Genomic DNA, 23,789 nt, shown 5'->3' with positions numbered 1-23,789 from the left:
GGGAGGGAGGAGGCTCGCTGCTGCAAACACAAGGGGGTCTTTCATAGTCGTCCCCTGGAAACAGAGCCAAGTAAGAGGATGCTTATTCAATTTATCACCCAAAACGGGTCTTGGACAATGGAGAATTCATTGTGCCGATGGGCTGGAGCTGTGACTTGATAAGTCACAAGTTGTTTCTGCAAGAACTGATACATTCTTTTTTTTTTAATCTTTTTTTTTTTTTAAGATTCACTTTCAAAAAGTAGGGTTCTACTAGACTTTAGAGAGGTTTTTTTAAAGGTTACTTTTTCTATATTGGAAAACCCAAAGTTTAAAAATGAGCGGACTACAGAAATGTCCTTACACATCTCTGCTGCAGTTACACCACCCTCTGGACTCAGGAGCACACAGATATACAGGTGTCACATATCACATTACTCAGCGCAATCTCCCATATACAGACTCAGGAGCACACAGATATACAGGTGTCACATATCACATTACTCAGCGCAGTCTCCATATACAGACTCAGGAGCACACAGATATACAGGTGTCACATATCACATTACTCAGCGCAGTCTCCCATATACAGACTCAGGAGCACACAGATATACAGGTGACACATATCACATTACTCAGCGCAGTCTCCATATACAGACTCAGGAGCACACAGATATACAGGTGTCACATATCACATTACTCAGCACAGTCTCCCATATACAGACTCAGGAGCACACAGACATACAGGTGTCACATATCACATTACTCAGCGCAGTCTCCATATACAGACTCAGGAGCACAGATATACAGGTGTCACATATCACATTACTCAGCACAGTCTCCCATATACAGACTCAGGAGCACACAGATATACAGGTGTCACATATCACATTACTCAGCACAGTCTCCATATACAGACTCAGGAGCACACAGATATACAGGTGTCACATATCACATTACTCAGCGCAGTCTCCCATATACAGACTCAGGAGCACATAGATATACAGGTGTCACACATCACATTACTCAGCAGTCTCCCATATACAGACTCAGGAGCACACAGATATACAGGTGTCACATATCACATTACTCAGCGCAGTCTCCCATATACAGACTCAGGAGCACACAGATATACAGGTGTCACATATCACATTACTCAGCACAGTCTCCATATACAGACTCAGGAGCACACAGATATACAGGTGTCACATATCACATTACTCAGCGCAGTCTCCCATATACAGACTCAGGAGCACATAGATATACAGGTGTCACACATCACATTACTCAGCAGTCTCCTATATACAGACTCAGGAGCACACAGATATACAGGTGTCACATATCACATTACTCAGCGCAGTCTCCTATATACAGACTCAGGAGCACACAGATATACAGGTGTCACATATCACATTACACAGCGCAGTCTCCCATATACAGACTCATAGGGCACACAGATATACAGGTGTCACATATCACATTACTCAGCGCAGTCTCCCATATATAGACTCAGGAGCACACAGATATACAGGTGTCACATATCACTTTACTCAGCTCAGTCTCCCATATACAGACTCAGGAGCACACAGATATACAGGTGTCACATATCACATTACTCAGCGCAGTCTCCCATATACAGACTCAGGAGCACACAGATATACAGGTGTCACATATCACATTACTCAGCGCAGTCTCCTATATACAGACTCAGAAGCACACAGATATACAGGTGTCACATATCACATTACTCAGCACAGTCTCCCATATACAGACTCAGGAGCACACAGGTATACAGATGTCACATATCACATTACTCAGCGCAGTCTCCCATATACAGACTCAGGAGCACACAGATATACAGGTGTCACATATCACATTACTCAGCGCAGTCTCCTATATACAGACTCAGAAGCACACAGATATACAGGTGTCACATATCACATTACTCAGCACAGTCTCCCATATACAGACTCAGGAGCACACAGGTATACAGGTGTCACATATCACATTACTCAGCGCAGTCTCTCATATACAGACTCAGGAGCACACAGATATACAGGTGTCACATATCACATTACACAGCGCAGTCTCCCATATACAGACTCAGGAGCACACAGATATACAGGTGTCACATATCATATTACTCAGCGCAGTCTCCTATATACAGACTCAGAAGCACACAGATATACAGGTGTCACATATCATATTACTCAGCACAGTCTCCTATATACAGACTCAGAAGCACACAGATGTACAGGTGTCACATATCACATTACTCAGCACAGTCTTCCATATACAGACTCAGGAGCACACAGATGTACAGGTGTCACATATCACATTACTCAGCGCAGTCTCCCATATACAGACTCAGGAGCACACAGATATACAGGTGTCACATATCACATTACTCAGCGCAGTCTCCCATATACAGACTCAGGAGCACACAGATATACAGGTGTCACATATCACATTACTCAGCACAGTCTCCCATATACAGACTCAGGAGCACACAGATATACAGGTGTCACATATCACATTACTCAGCGCAGTCTCCCATATACAGACTCAGGAGCACACAGATATACAGGTGTCACATATCACATTACTCAGCGCAGTCTCCCATATACAGACTCAGGAGCACACAGATATACAGGTGTCACATATCACATTACTCAGCACAGCCGAGTTGTCCGGGACTTGGCGTGCTGAGAGGGACCAGTTGGCGCGACTGAAACAACATTAAGAAAGTAAACTTCTGTACACTTCTATTACATCCTAAAAAGGGCACTGCTAGTGCTTAGAGACACATGACAGCAGCAATAGGAGCTATTTCACCTTTGGGACTATTCCAAGGATTGTTGACACTGTAAGATGTAAGTCGGTCATTTCACAGTGCACAACGCTTGGGTACAAACTGTAAAAAAAACAAACAAAAACTGGCTATTAAGTTAGTACCCAGTTTTTTTAATTACAGTTTGTAGCCAAGAATTGTGCATTAACAGACAAAGAGGTATCAACTGGGTATTAACAAAGAGGCCTTGCTCAAGAGCTTGCAATCTATATAACAGAAATGTGCATTGTATTGTATGACGGGAATTCAGCGTTCCACCTGTTTTGTACTGTACATCCCATAATGGTCTAACGGTAACACCAATGACGGATAACAGCAACGTACTGTATATAGCGCACAGGGGGAGATGGATCAAACCTTCTACAGTTGACAAGAGGAGAAGCTCCCCATACAGTATCAGCTTCTACCTATCTATTATGTACATTTAATAAAAATAAGTTTGATGCAGATTGATTGCTAGAGGGGAAACGTTGACAAGTCCTCCTCAGATGGTGCGATACATCTCCCCCTAAACTGTCTGTTGTGTTTTGTGCCTAAATTTTGAAAAAAGAAATAAATAAAAATAATAGATTCCGTTATTGGACCCTAGTAACTTGCTGGCTGCATTCATATACGTTGCGTGGCACCCTCATGCCCTGGTAATGCCGGCACCCTCATGCCCCGGTAACGCCGGCACCCTCATGCCCCTGAATGCTTGCATTCTCAAGACGGTTTATGGAGCTCTATAAAATGGCTGCCGTGTATAGAGGACTGGTGGACATACTGGGCACGCCGTGTCAATGCCGCAAGCAGTTGGCCGATGTTTTAATTCTGCACATGCGTCCAAGTCGCACAGCATGCGCGTCCTGATTGCTAGCGCTCAGATATGCAGCAGAGAATTGGATGCACGGTCTGTGGAACTCGGTAGATGATTCTGGGAGGTAGCAGGCGATGGCTTAGCAAACGCGGCCGGGCCTGCCATGGTGCACAGATGGTGGGTCTAAATACGCACAGAGACGGAACTGCATCGCCGCAAGTGAGCGCCTCAGTATTACTGAAATTGGCTGCGCATTGGACAACTCAGTAACAGCCGCATTATTCCACAGCGCCAACGCGCGCATATAGAGCACAGCGCACAGGGTAAGAGATACTCAGTGGGATAGATGACATCAGGGAAGAGATAGGAGCGGCGCGGCTGGACCGGAGCGAGTCTGCGGTGGGGTGTGGGTGGATGGAGGAAGGCAGAAAGCAGCACACGCTGTTGGAACATGCCCTGGCATGGCATCAGGGATAACGCCCATTTCAGGAGAAAAGTACACAGTCACCGCTAGAGACGCACCCTCCTGCAGGTGAGGGCGCGGCTCGCACGTTATAGAGCTCACCACAGTTACACAAGCGCCCGTCAGTGACTTCCAAGCACACTGTACTGTTACATCATGGGTTATTATTATCACTGCTATGATGCACACAACCACCCTATACATTACACAGCGCTCAGTACAACCACCCTATACATTACACAGCGCTCAGTACAACCACCCTGTACATTACACAGCTCTCAGTACAACCACCCGATACATTACACTGTTCTCAGTACAACCACCCGATACATTACACAGCTCTCAGTACAACCACCCTATACATTACACAGCTCTCAGTACAACCACCCTATACATTACACAGCTCTCAGTACAACCACCCTATACATTACACAGCTCTCAGTACAACCACCCTATACATTACACAGCTCTCAGTACAACCACCCTATACATTACACAGCTCTCAGTACAACCACCCTATACATTACGCAGCGCTCAGTACAACCACCCTATACATTACACAGTTCTCAGTACAACCACCTTATACATTACACAGCTCTCAGTACACCCACTATACATTACACAGCGCTCAGTACAACCACCCGATACATTACACAGCTCTCAGTACAACCACCCTATACATTACACAGCGCTCAGTACAACCACCCTATACATTACACAGCGCTCAGTACAACCACCCTATACATTACACAGCGCTCAGTACAACCACCCTATACATTACACAGCGCTCAGTACAACCACCCTGTACATTACACAGCGCTCAGTACAACCACCCGATACATTACACAGCGCTCAGTACAACCACCCTGTACATTACACAGCGCTCAGTACAACCACCCTGTACATTACACAGCGCTCAGTACAACCACCCGCTACATTACACAGCACTCAGTACAACCACCCTATACATTACACAGCTCTCAGTACAACCACCCTGTACATTACACAGCTCTCAGTACAACCACCCTATACATTACACAGCGCTCAGTACAACCACCCTATACATTACACAGCGCTCAGTACAACCACCCTATACATTACACAGCGCTCAGTACAACCACCCTGTACATTACACAGCGCTCAGTACAACCACCCGATACATTACACAGCGCTCAGTACAACCACCCTGTACATTACACAGTGCTCAGTACAACCACCCTATACATTACACAGCTCTCAGTACAACCACCCTATACATTACACAGCTCTCAGTACAACCACCCTATACATTACACAGCTCTCAGTACAACCACCCTGTACATTACACAGCGCTCAGTACAGCCACCCGCTACATTACACAGCGCTCAGTACAACCACCCTATACATTACACAGCTCTCAGTACAACCACCCTGTACATTACACAGCTCTCAGTACAACCACCCTATACATTACACAGTTCTCAGTACAACCACCTTATACATTACACAGCTCTCAGTACAACCACCCGATACATTACACAGCGCTCAGTACAACCACCCGATACATTACACAGCTCTCAGTACAACCACCCTATACATTACACAGCGCTCAGTACAACCACCCTATACATTACACAGCGCTCAGTACAACCACCCTATACATTACACAGCGCTCAGTACAACCACCCTATACATTACACAGCGCTCAGTACAACCACTCTGTACATTACACAGCGCTCAGTACAACCACCCTATACATTACACAGCTCTCAGTACAACCACCCTGTACATTACACAGCTCTCAGTACAACCACCCTATACATTACACAGCGCTCAGTACAACCACCCTATACATTACACAGCGCTCAGTACAACCACCCTATACATTACACAGCGCTCAGTACAACCACCCTGTACATTACACAGCGCTCAGTATAACCACCCTATACATTACACAGCGCTCAGTACAACCACCCTGTACATTACACAGTGCTCAGTACAACCACCCTATACATTACACAGCTCTCAGTACAACCACCCTATACATTACACAGCTCTCAGTACAACCACCCTATACATTACACAGCTCTCAGTACAACCACCCTGTACATTACACAGCGCTCAGTACAACCACCCGCTACATTACACAGCGCTCAGTACAACCACCCTATACATTACACAGCTCTCAGTACAACCACCCTGTACATTACACAGCTCTCAGTACAACCACCCTATACATTACACAGCGCTCAGTACAACCACCCTATACATTACACAGCGCTCAGTACAACCACCCTATACATTACACAGCGCTCAGTACAACCACCCTATACATTACACAGCTCTCAGTACAACCACCCTATACATTACACAGCGCTTAGTACAACCACCCTATAACATTACACAGCTCCAAGTACAACCACCCTGTACATTACACAGCTCTCAGTACAGCCACCCGATACATTACACAGCTCTCAGTACAGCCACCCGATACATTACACAGCTCTCAGTACAACCACCCGATACATTACACAGCTCTCAGTACAGCCACCCTGTACATTACACAGCGCTCAGTACAACCACCCTGTACATTACACAGCGCTTAGTACAACCACCCTATACATTACACAGCTCTCAGTATAACCACCCTATACATTACACAGCTCTCAGTACAACCACCCTATACATTACACAGCTCTCAGAACAACCACCCTATACATTACACAGCTCTCAGTACAACCACCCTATACATTACACAGCGCTCAGTACAACCACCCGATACATTACACAGCGCTCAGTACAACCACCCTATACATTACACAGCTCTCAGTACAGCCACCCGATACATTACACAGCTCTCAGTACAACCACCCTATACATTACACAGCGCTCAGTACAACCACCCTATAACATTACACAGCGCTCAGTACAACCACCCTATACATTACACAGCGCTCAGTATAACCACCCTATACATTACACAGCGCTCAGTACAACCACCCTATACATTACACAGCGCTCAGTACAACCACCCGATACATTACACAGCGCTCAGTACAACCACCCGATACATTACACAGCGCTCAGTACAACCACCCGATACATTACACAGCGCTCAGTATAACCACCCTATACATTACACAGCTCTCAGTACAACCACCCTATACATTACACAGCTCTCAGTACAGCCACCCGATACATTACACAGCTCTCAGTACAACCACCCTATACATTACACAGCGCTCAGTACAACCACCCTGTACATTACACAGCTCTCAGTACAACCACCCTGTACATTACACAGCTCTCAGTACAACCACCCTATACATTACACAGCGCTCAGTACAACCACCCTATACATTACACAGCGCTCAGTATAACCACCCTATACATTACACAGCGCTCAGTACAACCACCCGATACATTACACAGCGCTCAGTACAACCACCCTATACATTACACAGCGCTCAGTACAACCACCCTGTACATTACACAGCTCTCGGCACCATCCACAAATTATACAGCAACCAATGAACAGTTTTCCTAATACAATTAAATGACAGGGGCAGTCTGTCTGGTTGCTAGGGGTTACAGCATGGCTTTCCTGTGTACCAGTTTAATTTCCCTAATAGTACTGCACACAGTGCAGCTCTGAGATAGAAAAACTGAAGCGCTACAAAATACAGGGGAACTACAGTGTCCAGCAAGCCTAATCCTCTGTATGAGCTGAGAGTCTGGCAGAGCATTCCTATAAAAGTACTTCCCCCATCAGAGTCAGAGTCACTGTCTGGTTTAAATTTAGGCTCCTGTCATCTCCAGCCCAGAGTATAGAAAAGGGGAAGAGGTCCGATGATTTATCCAGGGGTGACGGACAGAGATGGTGACACATTGCTGGGCGTGTGATCATATAACGCAGGGGAGAGATGGTGACATCACGGAGGGGGTATTGCAGGAAAATTAATGTACGGTGTGAGGAGGGGGCTGTGGGAATAGGAAAAAAGGACAAAACAGGCCCCTCTGATCAGTACAACGTAATTAGAGATGACGGTTTAGGAGAGGGAGACATAAAACTTACATTTCTATAAAATCACATATCTACGATGTAATATTTTATGAACTGGACATAAGTGATGTTAACATATAAGGAAGTGATTTGTGGTGGAAACGACTCTTCCTCATTTAGCAGCGGTAATCTTGGCTTAATGCAGCGTCAGACGTGGGGCGGATATTACCTTACTTCCCACTGGGCGGGAAAACTAGTAAAAATATTGGACCTGTAGGCAAAGTCCTGTCAAATCCAGTTACATTAAGATACAAGGATTGTATGTAACTGAAAGTCTCCCCCTATTGTGGTGCAGGGTCCCACTTTACAGACTCCGTAGTTAGAGCGGCTACAAGTGATCATTACTGCATGCCAGGCAGCAGCCATTTTGAGCCTGTGCAATAAATACAAAAGGGCTGTGCTTCTTAATCTTCCTTCACCCTCTCTTCCCTGAGTTCACGGACGTATCTGTCCGATTGTCATCATACAGAAGGAAAAAGTGAAGAATCAAAAAAATTTTTATAGACATTTCCCAGTTGAAGTCTACACGTCCCCAACACATGATGGAAGCAGCCATTTTGTGGGTAGCACCAGCCCTGAGCTTATAACCTATCAGTTCCCTAGGAAATGACCTCACTGAGGTAGCACAGGATTCCTGGCAATGCAGCCTATCAGGGACTCTGTGCCTCAGTGCCTCCACAAATTCCAACAGAACAGATTCAGCGTTTCCATTTTGGGGATTTATTTCCTGTTGTTCCGGCCCTGATAAAATTACTTTTTCAGTTTATCATTTTCGCTGTTTGTAGTTAGTTTTGTTAGCGCTATGTACTTACCTCAGCATCTTAAGTGCAAAATTTGACAGGGAATTTATACAGGAATAAAAATCAGAAAACAGAACCGGTAGAAACCAGGAAATCTGACAGTGTGACAGTGGAAACACTAAACGGATTATCTTATATTACACTGTACAACAAATGAATACTTTTAATTTGTTTCCGTTCTAAAAATAGTCATACATTACTAATTTGAGGTCAAGAAAAACTAAAAAGATTTCAGAATGTTGTTACTAGCTCTAATTTTTTGAGCTACACTACTTGCACTATACTGTATGTACATTAGTAATATAGTCATAGTGAAAAGCTATTTTAAAATAATCTGATATTTTCTTGATTGAATTAAAACAACTTATTTATTTTCTATCAATCACAAATAAGAACACAAAACGAAACAAACATACAGCATACGGAACAAACATACAGCACAGGAAACAAACATACAGCACAGGAAACAAACATACAGCACAGGAAACAAACATACAGCACAGGAAACAAACATACAGCACAGGAAACATTCATATACAGCACAGGAAACATACATATACAGCACAGGAAACATACATATACAGCACAGGAAACATACATATACAGCACAGGAAACATACATATACAGCACAGGAAACATACATATACAGCACAGGAAACATACATATACAGCACAGGAAACATACATATACAGCACAGGAAACATACATACAGCACAGGAAACAAACATACAGCACAGGAAACAAACATACAGCACAGGAAACAAACATACAGCACAGGAAACAAACATACAGCACAGGAAACATACATATACAGCACAGGAAACATACATATACAGCACAGGAAACATACATATACAGCACAGGAAACATACATACAGCACAGGAAACAAACATACAGCACAGGAAACAAACATACAGCACAGGAAACAAACATACAGCACAGGAAACATACATATACAGCACAGGAAACATACATATACAGCACAGGAAACATACATATACAGCACAGGAAACATACATATACAGCACAGGAAACATACATATACAGCACAGGAAACATACATATACAGCACAGGAAACATACATACAGCACAGGAAACATACATACAGCACAGGAAACAAACATACAGCACAGGAAACAAACATACAGCACAGGAAACAAACATACAGCACAGGAAACAAACATACAGCACAGGAAACAAACATACAGCACAGGAAACAAACATACAGCATAGGAAACAAACATACAGCATAGGAAACAAACATACAGCACAGGAAACAAACATACAGCACAGGAAACATACATATACAGCACAGGAAACATACATATACAGCACAGGAAACATACATATACAGCACAGGAAACATACATATACAGCACAGGAAACATACATATACAGCACAGGAAACATACATATACAGCACAGGAAACATACATACAGCACAGGAAACATACATACAGCACAGGAAACATACATACAGCACAGGAAACAAACATACAGCACAGGAAACAAACATACAGCACAGGAAACAAACATACAGCACAGGAAACAAACATACAGCACAGCAAACAAACATACAGCACAGCAAACAAACATACAGCACAGGAAACATACATACAGCATAGGAAACAAACATACAGCATAGGAAAGTACTATGTAATATAGTGGCCTATACATGGGGGTACTTTCTCTTTGCTTGTCGCTTGTACTCCTCCTCTGGGGCATCTCTTGTCACTGTCACCTGCCCTGATGTCTTTGTTCCATTGCTGAGATGTCTTGGTGGAATCGCTCCCTATGCTGTCACTCAGTGCACCACAGTTATCCTGTGGGGGTAATCCTGTGAATCGCATATATTTGAATAGGGGAGGGGTACAAATAACGGATTCATTTAATTGGGTCATTAGGCCCCGCCCCCTCTGCGCAGAACGCAGATTGCTGGTAAGATTCTCTCCATTCTGCCCACGTCACTAGGAATACCCCTACATCGTCATAAATGGGCTATATCTCGGAACTCAGAGCTAACTGAGAGTTTTACATGTCATATTCAATCTTTGCATGCTGACATCAATTAGATGTAACTATTTTCACATCGGAAACATTTTCACTGTTGTGCAGTGATCATCACCCTTGATTTCACCAACCAAACAGCGGCATATTCTGTTTCGGGACCTAGGACACTCACCAATTAAATAACAAATGCTAACAATTTGTGTATGATGTATTTTTAAAAACTAATTGGGGCGGAAGCATTTTGCAAATCAGCGAAATTCACGGCAATCTGAATAATGAGCTTTATAAAATGTAATTATAGATTTGCCTCTTTTTCATCAGCTGTAAAATCTATACAGCAAGTACCTTCCCCCACCCAAAGCATCAATTTGCTATAGCAGGTACATTATACACATATTTTTAATATACAAACTGCAGAGATGTTCATGCAAGGAGCGGATAACTTGAGATTTCACGCCAAATTATATTCGGCATCACGAGGGATTGCTTTCCGGAACGGAGGAATCCGGAAAAGAATCACACGCAGTTTTCTATGATGGTATGTACAGAATTCTTTCCAACATGTCACGGTTTAAAACATAACTAGTACACAGGAGTAACAACCCCGACACTGGGGCTTATTCAGAGTTGGGAGGAAGAAGGAGCAGGGGCTTCCACATGCGGTCCCATGGATTCTTAGCATAGACGGGCGGAATCACGCATTAGCAGGGAACGAGTAGGCAACCGTGCACGAACCTAAAAACAGCTGGTAATGAGGCCCGTAGCCGGCAGTTACTGCACTAATTTTTGTGCACACCTCTACGAGCGCCGACGTGTCGGTGAAAGGCTACAATGTGTCCTTATGCGTCATTGAATCAGCCCCTAACAGACAAGTTCTTTACACTGATCCAACAGTCTGATCTGTGAATTGTGCACAATGATCTTTGTAAATACATCTGTATTGTCCCCACCTATAGCACCTGCACCAGTTACAGCTTACATCACCCTGCGCCAGGCTGGAAGAGCGCAACTAACCCAAAATGACCATACGGTGGCCCGAGTAGGGACTGCAACTCCCCCAGCAGGATCCCCCATCTGGGTTGGCTGTTAGGCTCAGAGAATAACGATCCGGAGAGGAGAATCACCAGCTGTCTGCACCACAACACACAATGCTTGCAGCGCCTGCTGGGAGTTGTAGTGCAGTTACGGCTAAAGACACCATACAGCTCCTTTTTCTTGATGTAGTTCTTGCATTAGGGATTGACAGTGACATAATCCTCAGTCTACATGACATAACAGGGTGTGCAGTAATGAATTAATGATCAGGGACCTGCCCTGGATGATGCCTGCAATTTCTTGGCTTTAAGCTGGTCCAAAAAATGCATGAAAAGCCTGTAATCTCCTCAGGTCTCCGAGACCCCCAAAGCATCGCTTCACATATAACAGCTGTCCAGTAGGACAGGGCACTGCAATATATACAGAAGCAAGTACATGGGCCATCTATAAGGACTGGTGCAAAGGAAAAAAAGATACTGCACTCTATAGCACAAACCATTTGTATTGTTTATTGCGCTATTACGCTATTGGTTGCTACCGCTTATCTTTGTATCTTTAAAAATCCTCCAGAATAATGCTACTTTAATTGTTGCACCCTCTGATAGGAAAACTACATGCTATTTAATTCCATTGCTCCCCTCCCCCCCCCATGGGGAAAGGACAGGCACGGCTGAGGAGCAGCTGTAACGCGCTCACCTTCGCAGTGTCGGCGATCTCCTGAACTCCCTTGCTGCTGGCTCCTTTTATTATTGGAGTGATTAGGCCTCGGTCGGTTGCCACGGCGATCGAAATGTCAATGGACTCCAACTGGCTCGGCCCTTCGCCGTCCCAGGTGACGTTGACATCAGGCATTTGCTGTGGGCGGGAAAAAGGGATCCCATTAAATGAGGGTCTTCTGGAAAACCTGCTCATCACAGGGACAGGACTCATTGCTGGTTACAGATATAGACAGGATAATCTGGCTCAGCCATGCCAGGGGACAAGAAAACCTTAAAATCCAACCATGTATAAATGTTACTGACTGCAATAGTTGTGAGAGACATTTCACGTTACCTAAATTAAACGCAGTCATATGTGCTATGCTTGAAGTTGTGGTGCACTTGGAACCTGTGCCTCATGATCTTATCCTGACCAGATGCATTCAGAAATATTGCCCCCAAGCATACCTCCCTGCACGGTGTATAGGCGGCAAGTACACTGTATACTCAAGTTATAGGATGCTTATAGAGCTTACAGAAACATGATGGTGGTGGTGGTGGAGAACCGGGCTGTACGGCCACAAGGCCTAGTCCAAGGATTACCGCAGGGCACTAGGAGCGGCAGCGGATTACCACAGGGTGCGGTCACATTACAGCAGGGCGCTAGGGTCAGGGTCACATTACCGCAGGGCGCTAGGGTCAGGGTCACATTACCGCAGGGCGCTAGGGTCAGGGTCACATTACCGCAGGGCGCTAGGGTCAGGGTCACATTACCGCAGGGCGCTAGGGTCAGGGTCACATTACCGCAGGGCGCTAGGGTCAGGGTCACATTACCGCAGGGCGCTAGGGTCAGGGTCACATTACAGCAGGGCAGTAGGGTCAGGGTCACATTACCGCAGGGCGCTAGGGTCAGGGTCACATTACCGCAGGGCGCTAGGGTCAGGGTCACATTACCGCAGGGCGCTAGGGTCAGGGTTACATTACCGCAGGGCGCTAGGGTCAGGGTCACATTACCGCAGGGCGCTAGGGTCAGGGTCACATTACCGCAGGGCGCTAGGGTCAGGGTCACATTACCGCAGGGCGCTAGGGTCAGGGTCACATTACAGCAGGGCGCTAGGGTCAGTCACATTTCCGCAGGGCCCTAAAAGCGGCGTTAGAGCTCACAGAATATGGACCTTAGTTACAGTAGTTTATACATGCGTTACACATACATTAGTATTGTACAGATATTAAGCAGCCCCTGTGTATCAGAGAGGGTTCCGCTTCCTCTGTAACACAATGTGCAGCATAAGGGTAAATCCCTGGCTGGAGCGTCTGTGATACTGTAACAGGAGAGGGGGAGATACAGTGTTGCTTACACAGAGCCAGCGAGTGGAACAAAAGACCAAGTGAACTGGAACTCCCCAAAGATTAACTTTTAGAAATTAAAACAATGGCAGAAGGAATACATTTGATTCCTCTAGACTGTGAAATGCCCCCTGTCAGTACAATGAATTTTCCCATCCACTACACACGGCGGAGGAGCCACGCTGTCCTGGCACACATTAGCCGGCTGCTAGCTGAGGGGGGCACTGGGGGCTGGAGCTGCTGCTGCTCTGGGAGAAGCTACAGGGATGCCCTGCATGGACTCAGTACCCAGCAATTCCCCGAGGGGCCAGCCACCTGTGGTCGCACTACAACTCCCACAATGCCCCCACCATTCCTCTACACGGCTCATGCCCACTTCTTGTTGCGGCACTGGTAACTGCCAACAGATATGGTGGTGTTGCTGGCAAGAACATATATAAGTGTAGAGAAATGTGGGCGGCCCCTAGTGGGTACATCGCCGAAAAAAGTCTCCGAAGTCTAAAATTTTAGAATGCCAATGCTAGGCCAATTATATCTGCCAATGCTAGGCCATTTATTTCTGCCAATGCTAGGCCACTTATGTCTGCCAATGCTAGGCCATTTATGTCTGCCAATGCTAGGCCATTTATATCTGCCAATGCTAGGCCATTTATATCTGCCAATGCTAAGCCATTTATATCTGCCAATGCTAGGTCACTTATGTCTGCCAATGCTAGGGCATTTATGTCTGCCAATGCTGGGCCATTTATATCTGCCAATGCTGGGCCATTTATATCTGCCAATGCTAGGCCATTTATATCTGCCAATGCTGGGCCATTTATATCTGCCAATGCTGGGCCATTTATATCTGCCAATGCTAGGCCATTTATATCTGCCAATGCTAGGTCATTTATATCTGCCAATGCTAGGTCACTTATATCTGCCAATGCTAGGCCATTTATATCTGCCAATGCTGGGCAATTTATATCTGCCAATGCTAGGCCATTTATATCTGCCAATGCTAGGCCATTTATATCTTTGAAGCTGCACATATCGGGGCTGATGTAGCGCTGAATGTATGCCCGTATGAGGGACGTATTTTCCTGCAGCGCATGCTCCGGAACTGGACGATCCCAATTACGGTTGATGCAGAGTTGTTCGCAATTTCAATCGCATCGCCAGTTACAGCTGCGGAGAACTGGGCTGTATTCTTTTGCACCCAGTATAGGGATAGTGTAAGAGAGCACTAAGAATAACGATGGCGAACAGGAGGCTGGCGGGGGAGTTGGGCATAATCATAATACGTGTACTTCTCTGCCATCGGGGGGGATACACGCATTTATCTGCGCACTGTTCGGGAGCAGCATACGACAGTCATTCAAAGCCAATGTGCTGATGTCTGGCAGACAGCATGACTGTCTTCTGAGCACACTGAGCATGCTCCTGCCAGTACATGGGATGGTCTCACTCTCATTTCTGCTCATGAATATTCAGCTGGTGTCACATGACTGTTTTCTGAGCACGCTCCTGCCAGTACATGGGATGGTCACTCTCATTAATGCTCATGAATATTCAGCTGGTGTCACATGATGGTTTTCTGAGCACGCTCCTGCCAGTACATGGGATGGTCACTCTCATTAATGCTCATGAATATTCAGCTGGTGTCACATGATGGTTTTCTGAGCACACTGAGAATGCTCCTGCCAGTACATGGGATGGTCTCACTCTCATTACTGCTCATGAATATTCAGCTGGTGTCACATGATGGTTTTCTGAGCACACTGAGCATGCTCCTGCCAGTACATGGGATGGTCACTCTCATTACTACTCATGAATATTCAGCTGGTGTCACATGATGGATTTCTGAGCACACTGAGCATGCTCCTGCCAGTACATGGGATGGTCTCACTCTCATTACTGCTCATGAATATTCAGCTGGTGTCACATGATGGTTTTCTGAGCACACTGAGCATGCTCCTGCCAGTACATGGGATAGTTACTCTCATTAATGCTCATGAATATTCAGCTGGTGTCACATGACTGTTTTCTGAGCACGCTCCTGCCAGTACATGGGATGGTCACTCATTAATGCTCATGAATATTCAGCTGGTGTCACATGATGGTTTTCTGAGCACGCTCCTGCCAGTACATGGGATGGTCACTCTCATTAATGCTCATGAATATTCAGCTGGTGTCACATGATGGTTTTCTGAGCACGCTCCTGCCAGTACATGGGATGGTCACTCTCATTAATGCTCATGAATATTCAGCTGGTGTCATATGACTGTTTTCTGAGCACACTGAGCATGCTCCTGCCAGTACATGGGATGGTCACTCTCATTAATGCTCATGAATATTCAGTTGGTGTCACATGACTGTCTTCTGAGCACACTGAGCATGCTCCTGCCAGTACATGGGATGGCCTCACTCTCATTAATGCTCATGAATATTCAGCTGGTGTCACATGATGGTTTTCTGAGCACACTGAGCATGCTCCTGCCAGTACATGGGATAGTCACTCTCATTAATGCTCATGAATATTCAGCTGGTGTCACATGACTGTTTTCTGAGCACGCTCCTGCCAGTACATGGGATGGTCACTCATTAATGCTCATGAATATTCAGCTGGTGTCACATGATGGTTTTCTGAGCACACTGAGCACGCTCCTGCCAGTACATGGGATGGTCACTCTCATTAATGCTCATGAATATTCAGCTGGTGTCACATGATGGTTTTCTGAACACACTGAGCATGCTCCTGCCAGTACATGGGATGGTCACTCTCATTACTGCTCATGAATATTCAGCTGGTGTCACATGATGGTTTTCTGAGCACACTGAGCATGCTCCTGCCAGTACATGGGATAGTCACTCTCATTAATGCTCATGAATATTCAGCTGGTGTCACATGACTGTTTTCTGAGCACGCTCCTGCCAGTACATGGGATGGTCACTCTCATTAATGCTCATGAATATTCAGCTGGTGTCACATGATGGTTTTCTGAGCACGCTCCTGCCAGTACATGGGATGGTCACTCTCATTAATGCTCATGAATATTCAGCTGGTGTCACATGATGGTTTTCTGAGCACACTGAGCATGCTCCTGCCAGTACATGGGATGGTCTCACTCTCATTAATGCTCATGAATATTCAGCTGGTGTCACATGATGGTTTTCTGAGCACACTGAGCATGCTCCTGCCAGTACATGGGATGGTCACTCTCATTAATGCTCATGAATATTCAGCTAGTGTCACATGACTGTTTTCTGAGCACGCTCCTGCCAGTACATGGGATGGTCACTCTCATTACTGCTCATGAATATTCATAACTGCCCATAAAATAGCTATATAGTGTTATATAGTCATGTAAACAGGTGAATATAGAGGAAGCTATGCAGCCTTATACATTAAGGTTTAGCTGTGTGAGGTCTGTTCCCATTACAGTTCCATGTGCAGTTGTTTATAGGAGTCAGGAACTCTTTAAAATACAATAACAAACTTCACTTATGATACATAAGAAAGACTTTATTAACATGGGACAAAATCACACGTGTGTAGTAAATCCATTTGCAAGGCAGACTAATAAAATTGCACTGGCCGCTTCTGCATGAAATTTGAAGGTTATTTAATAGGCCTAAGGGGACACACACACACACACACACACACACACACACTTTTTTCCAGCCGGGTGACATCAAGAAGTAGCCGGGTGGGGGGCCTTCGCAATTATGCGCGCCTGCAAAAGTTGTATCTCCCTTACCATTCCAGCCCGACAGGTCTCAGGCTGCTCCCCCACTGGCGCTCAATCAAAAATGCCCACCGTAGTTATCCCCATATGCAGTGCCCCCTGCAGTTTTCCCCTTTATGCATTGCCCCATGTAGTTTTGCTTTGCCCTTATGTAGTGCCCCCAGACTTAAATAGTGTCCCTTATGCAGTGCCCCCAGGCTTAAATAGTGTCCCTTATGCAGTGCCCCAGGCTTAAATAGTGTCCCTTATGCAGTGCCCCCAGGCTTAAATAGTGTCCCTTATGCAGTGCCCCCAGGCTTAAATAGTGTCCCTTATGCAGTGCCCCCAGGCATAGTGTCCCTTATGCAGTGTCCCCAGGCTTAAATAGTGTCCCTTATGCAGTGCCCCCAGGCTTAAAGTGTGTCCCTTATGCAGTGCCCCCAGGCTTAAATAGTGTCCCTTATGCAGTGTCCCCAGGCTTAAATAGTGTCCCTTATGCAGTGTCCCCAGGCTTAAATAGTGTCCCTTATGCAGTGCCCCCAGGCATAGTGTCCCTTATGCAGTGTCCCCAGGCTTAAATAGTGTCCCTTATGCAGTGCCCCCAGGCTTAAAGTGTGTCCCTTATGCAGTGCCCCCAGGCTTAAATAGTGTCCCTTATGCAGTGTCCCCAGGCTTAAATAGTGTCCCTTATGCAGTGTCCCCAGGCTTAAATAGTGTCCCTTATGCAGTGTCCCCAGGCTTAAATAGTGTCCCTTATGCAGTGCCCCCAGGCTTAAATAGTGCCCCTTATGCAGTGTCCCCAGGCTTAAATAGTGCCCCTTATGCAGTGCCCCCAGGCTTAAATAGTGCCCCTTATGCAGTGCCCCCAGGCTTAGTGCCCCTTATGCAGTGCCCCCAGGCTTAAATAATGTCCCTTATGCAGTGCCCCCAGGCTTAAATAGTGTCCCTTATGCAGTGCCCCCAGGCTGGCCCCTTATGCAGTACCCCCAGGCTTAAATAGTGTCCCTTATGCAGTGCCCCCAGGCTTAAATAGTGTCCCTTATGCAGTGTCCCCAGGCTGGCCCCTTATGCAGTACCCCCAGGCTTAAATAGTGTCCCTTATGCAGTGCCCCCAGGCTTAAATAGTGTCCCTTATGCAGTGTCCCCAGGCTGGCCCCTTATGCTTTACCCCCAGGCTTAAATAGTGTCCCTTATGCAGTGCCCCCAGGCTTAAATAGTGTCCCTTATGCAGTGCCCCCAGGCTTAGTGTCCCTTATGCAGTGCCCCCAGGCTTAGTGTCCCTTATGCAGTGCCCCCAGGCTTAGTGTCCCTTATGCAGTGCCCCCAGGCTGGCCCCTTATGCAGTGCCCCCAGGCTTAGTGTCCCTTATGCAGTGCCCCCAGGCTGGCCCCTTATGCAGTGCCCCCAGGCTTAAATAGTGTCCCTTATGCAGTGTCCCCAGGCTGACCCCTTATGCAGTGTCCCCAGGCTTAAATAGTGTCCCTTATGCAGTGCCCCCAGGCTGGCCCCTTATGCAGTGCCCCCAGGCTTAAATAGTGTCCCTTATGCAGTGCCCCCAGGCTTAGTGTCCCTTATGCAGTGCCCCCAGGCATAAATAGGGCGCCTTAGGCAGTGCCCCAGACTGGTCCCAGTCCCAGCCCAGAACTTACCTTAATTTGATCGCTGCTCGCGCTCCCGCTCCCTCGCGCTGACTGGATCTAATGGGGGGCATCCACTAGACGATTTTATCCCTGTCCAACCTCTTAACGATTTTCCCTTGAAGTTTCCCCTGAAATTTGATCTTCCACTCTGAACAATGTGCAAAAGATTTGCAAACGATTTGCAACAGATCTAACGATAAACTATGTTGTTTGAATCTGTGATTGAGAGCTTTCAGCTATAGTGGGCAGATAGTGGTTCATCGTTTGATCGTTCAGCGTAAACGATGTGTAAACGATTTGTAAGTAATCAAGTGAAATTGATCTGCATGTTCAGTCGATGGAGGAGACGATCAAACGACCAGCGGGAGCGCGCATTGTACAGCGTTAGAAACAATTACTGCACGATTTGCAAACGATGTTCAAACGATTATCGAACGATTTTATCATTATCGTTCAACTTTATTGTCTAGTGGATGCCCCCCATAACTAGAACCAGCAGGCACGCGGGACAGGCCCCTCACTTCGCGGGTGACGTCACCCGCGCAGTGCATCACTGGGAACGCTTGCCTCTGAAGCAATCGGAGGCTTCTTTAGCCTCCGGTCACTTCAGAGGCCAGTGTTCCACAGCAGGGGGCAGAGGTCGGCGGGGGAAAGTTCCAGGCGGTAGGCAGTTTCTGCCGGGCGATGTGCCCGCAGAAAACAGTCTGGGGAGAACACCACACACACACACGTTTTGTCCGGACAGAAAAAAAAGTGCCAGGTTCTTTCTCCTGCGGATCAGTCCCTTTCACATATTGCCGTGTGAATTGCTTTTCAATATCTAAAACTGCAACCGTGGTGCGTCAGCCGCCCTAGTCAGTGGTCGTCAGAGCCGTAATACGGCGACCGTGCTGTGTTCATGCCGCGTGAAAGCCCTAAATTATTTGTAACTTCCCCTGATGCTAAACAACGGTAAAAAAAACGTCCTGTTTTTTGCCGGACGGACAAAGACGCTATGTGTGAAATAGCCCTTAGAGGGGAATTAAATTAGCCGCGGGGTAAAATTAACTGCGCCTCGCAGGCAAATGCTATTCAATTAATTAGCATTTTCCTTGGGAGGTAAACCAGGGGTTAACGTGCGCTAACCCACTGGCTCTGCGTAATCTGCTGAATCAATGGGTCTCCTACAAACGCCCCCCCAATGTCTTCTCTCGCAGAGTTTTCCTCGCAGCTTCTTTAGCCGCAGGGAAGTGTCCACCTCTGTGGATTAATGTGGGGGTTAAATTCCCCTGATAAACTTACCCGCCACTGGTAATTAGCCACGGGGTAAACCTTGCGGCTAATAGGTGCGCTATAAGGGGGGAATCCAATCACTGACGCACAGCGTAGACAGCCATTTTGCGGGCGAAAACAAAATGATAACGCAACCTATCAATTCACAGGGAACCAGTCGCAGCAGAGGTAGTTGTACGGCTAATATTCACGTGGAAGAAAAGCGCCAGATAAACGTAAAAAAGTACCTAAGTCTCCATATATAGCAATGATTGGGCTCAAATCACAACTTGAGACTTTGCTTTAGAGATAAAGACCTAAAGTCCCTGCATTGTAAGTGTGTGAGGAGAACAACGCCGAAAACCGCCACCTATCGGAGCGGCCAGCAATTGTGTCGCGATGTCTTCCAGATAAGAGGACTGGAAGTAGTGAGCATTGTTTGCTGGGGCGCTGACATGTTTGATAGTACTCCATGAACATTATAATGTTACTTAAGATAGAAAGTAAAAGTAAATGACTTAATACGGAACCATTTGTGGGCAACCTAGGAGAGAAGTTTCTCAGAAGCTAGGTGCCACAGATAACCTTCTCCGATGTGCCAGGGATGCTCCTTTAGCTTTAGTGGGTCCCCGTTAGGCCGGGGGCTCACTTGGTTGACACACAGAACCCTCTCCAACAAGCGCAGGAGCTACTCATTGTCCTGCTTGGTGTCATAAAATTTAGTGAGCTAACCGAATCCTAGTTGGGGTTGATTCCTTCCCAACGACAGAGCAACTAGTTGGACGGGGTCCCTGGGGAGCTGTCGCATTCTCCCCTGTGGACATATGGATCAATGCAAACTGCTGCGCTTATTCAGTAAGAGGGCCCAGGGCAGGGAGCATTCCCCTCAGTCTGTGGCTGCACCTCCGGTCTCTGAGAGGAATGCTGCATGCGCTAGAACCTGCAAGGAGACCGGAGGTGCAGCCACAGACTGTGCAGGTCCTAGGGCATGCAGCATTTCTTTCTATCTGTGGCTGCGCCTACGGTCTCCGTGCACGTCCTAGATCATGCAGCATTCCTCTCAGAGACCTGCACAGTCTGTGGCTGCACCTCCGAGCTCCGTGCAGGTCCTAGTGCATGCAGCATTCCTCTTAGTCTGTGGCTGCACCTCCAGTCTCTGTGCAGGTCCTAGGGCATGCAGCATTTCTTTCTTTCTGTGGCTGCACCTCCGAGCTCCGTGCAGGTCCTAGTGCATGCATCATTCCCCTCAGTCTGTGGCTGCACCTCCGAGCTCCGTGCAGGTCCTAGTGCATGCAGCATTCCCCTCAGTCTGTGGCTGCACCTCCGAGCTCCGTGCAGGTCCTAGTGCATGCAGCATTCCCCTCAGTCTGTGGCTGCACCTCCGAGCTCCGTGCAGGTCCTAGAGCATGCAGTATTCCTCTCAGTCTGTGGCTGCACCTCCAGTCTCTGCGCAGGTCCTAGGGCATGCAGCATTCCTCTCCGTCTGTGGCTGCACCTCCAGTCTCCATGCAGCTCCTAGGGCATGCAGCATTTCTTTCTATCTGTGGCTGCACCTCCAGTCTCTGTGCAGGTCCTAGGGCATGCAGCATTCCTCTCAGTCTGTGGCTGCACCGGTCTCTGAGAGGAATGCTCCATGCTCAAGGACCAGCACAGTCTGTGGCTGCATCTCCAAGCTCCGTGCAGGTCGTAGGGCATGCAGCATTCCTCTCCGTCTGTGGCTGCACCTCCAGTCTCCATGCAGCTCCTAGGGCATGCAGCATTCCTCTCCGTCTGTGGCTGCACCTCCAGTCTCCATGCAGCTCCTAGGGCATGCAGCATTTCTTTCTATCTGTGGCTGCACCTCCGGTCTCTGTGCAGGTCCTAGGGCATGGAGCATTCCTCTCAGTCTGTGGCTGCACCTCCAGTCTCCATGCAGCTCCTAGGGCATGCAGCTTCCCCTCAGTCTGTGGCTGCACCTCCGGTCTCTGTGCAGGTCCTAGGGCATGCAGCATTCCTCTCAGTCTGTGGCTGCACCTCCGAGCTCCATACTGAGGGCAGCTTCTTCCTTTGTCAGGATATTGCCAGCTCCTGTCTACAGAAGCCCAGATCAGTCCAGCTCCTGCCTACAGCTCACCACTCTGAGGTAATGGGAATGTAATATTAGTGACCTGCATAGGCCTGTTTGAGAAGCACCAGAGCTCAGCACCCGCTTGTATCACCCCCAGCCTCCGGTCTCTCAAGGCACAATTGGACCATAATGGTGCCCCCTATATTACCACTGTATTGCAATATCTATGCCATGGTGACAGGTTTACTTTAAATCTCACGGGTAACTGGTTAATAACTAGGAAGGTGCTTGTTCCTGGAAGGGATGAGGTGAAGCAATGTAGTGTGATGTAATATACTGTAACATGAAGAAACACATGACAAGTGCTCCTGCCAAGGTACCACGCACTGCAGCAGCCACAGCACATGATGCGCGTTCTGCTTCCAAAGGGAACCGCCGCCGTTTTGGCATCACTGCAGGGAGGCAGCTCGCTAACCACCGGCCGCAGTGTACAACTCCCAGTGATATCTGCCTGTAAGTCTCCATTAGTCATCAGCTTTCAACATAAGATCACTACAACATCAAATAATGCACTACACTATATAACAGTATAAAAGGATAACAAATAAAGTATGTAACAACTAGACTGATTGATAGGTATTTTATTGGTCAATAAAATGCAGAGTTGCTTTAGATGCGGCAGAATGCTCACTGGTTCCGTTACAAATATGGGGAAAAAACAAAAAAAGGTTACCCCCTATTGTCTGCTAGTTTAGGGTTATTAAGGCATAACCCTTACTATACCCAAAGTGGTCACTTCTGCAAACAAGTGTAGTTGTCCAACTTTTTCTGTAGGACAGACGCACTCACGGATTCAGAATCCGCCTTTTTTGTGTTAGCGGTTTACAAACTAGCAGACCATGACAGATGAAATGTATCGTGAGAACGATATCTATTATTACGTAGTATAAAGAGGCATAAAAACAAGTATCCAGGTTCTTCAGCCAAAAGTGAGGCTTAATATGCAGCGTCACCCGCAGTGACTGGCATTACACAACGGGCACAGAAGCAAATTTGGTCCACAGACAAAATAAACAGCATACAAACAAAAATGGCAGCTGCTCCATCAATAAACAGCAT

General features: G+C 46.8%; 1 protein-coding gene across 1 annotated transcript in view; it reads right to left on the bottom strand.

Annotated features, from left to right (window-relative positions):
- Positions 1–23,789, bottom strand: part of PDHX (pyruvate dehydrogenase complex component X) — a 120,040-nt gene that overhangs the window by 6,937 nt on the left and 89,314 nt on the right. The window contains exon 9 of the mRNA XM_088459019.1: positions 12,677–12,835. Within this exon, the coding sequence (XP_088315145.1) occupies positions 12,677–12,835 (159 nt within the window). The remainder of the gene's footprint in view (positions 1–12,676; positions 12,836–23,789) is intronic.

Source organism: Taudactylus pleione, unplaced genomic scaffold (assembly GCF_031769625.1).
Source record: "Taudactylus pleione unplaced genomic scaffold, aTauple2 ptg000887l, whole genome shotgun sequence".
In the NCBI taxonomy this organism is placed as follows: domain Eukaryota; kingdom Metazoa; phylum Chordata; class Amphibia; order Anura; family Myobatrachidae; genus Taudactylus; species Taudactylus pleione.
Note: the sequence above shows the minus strand (reverse complement) of the source record. Positions and strands in the feature narration are given on the sequence as shown.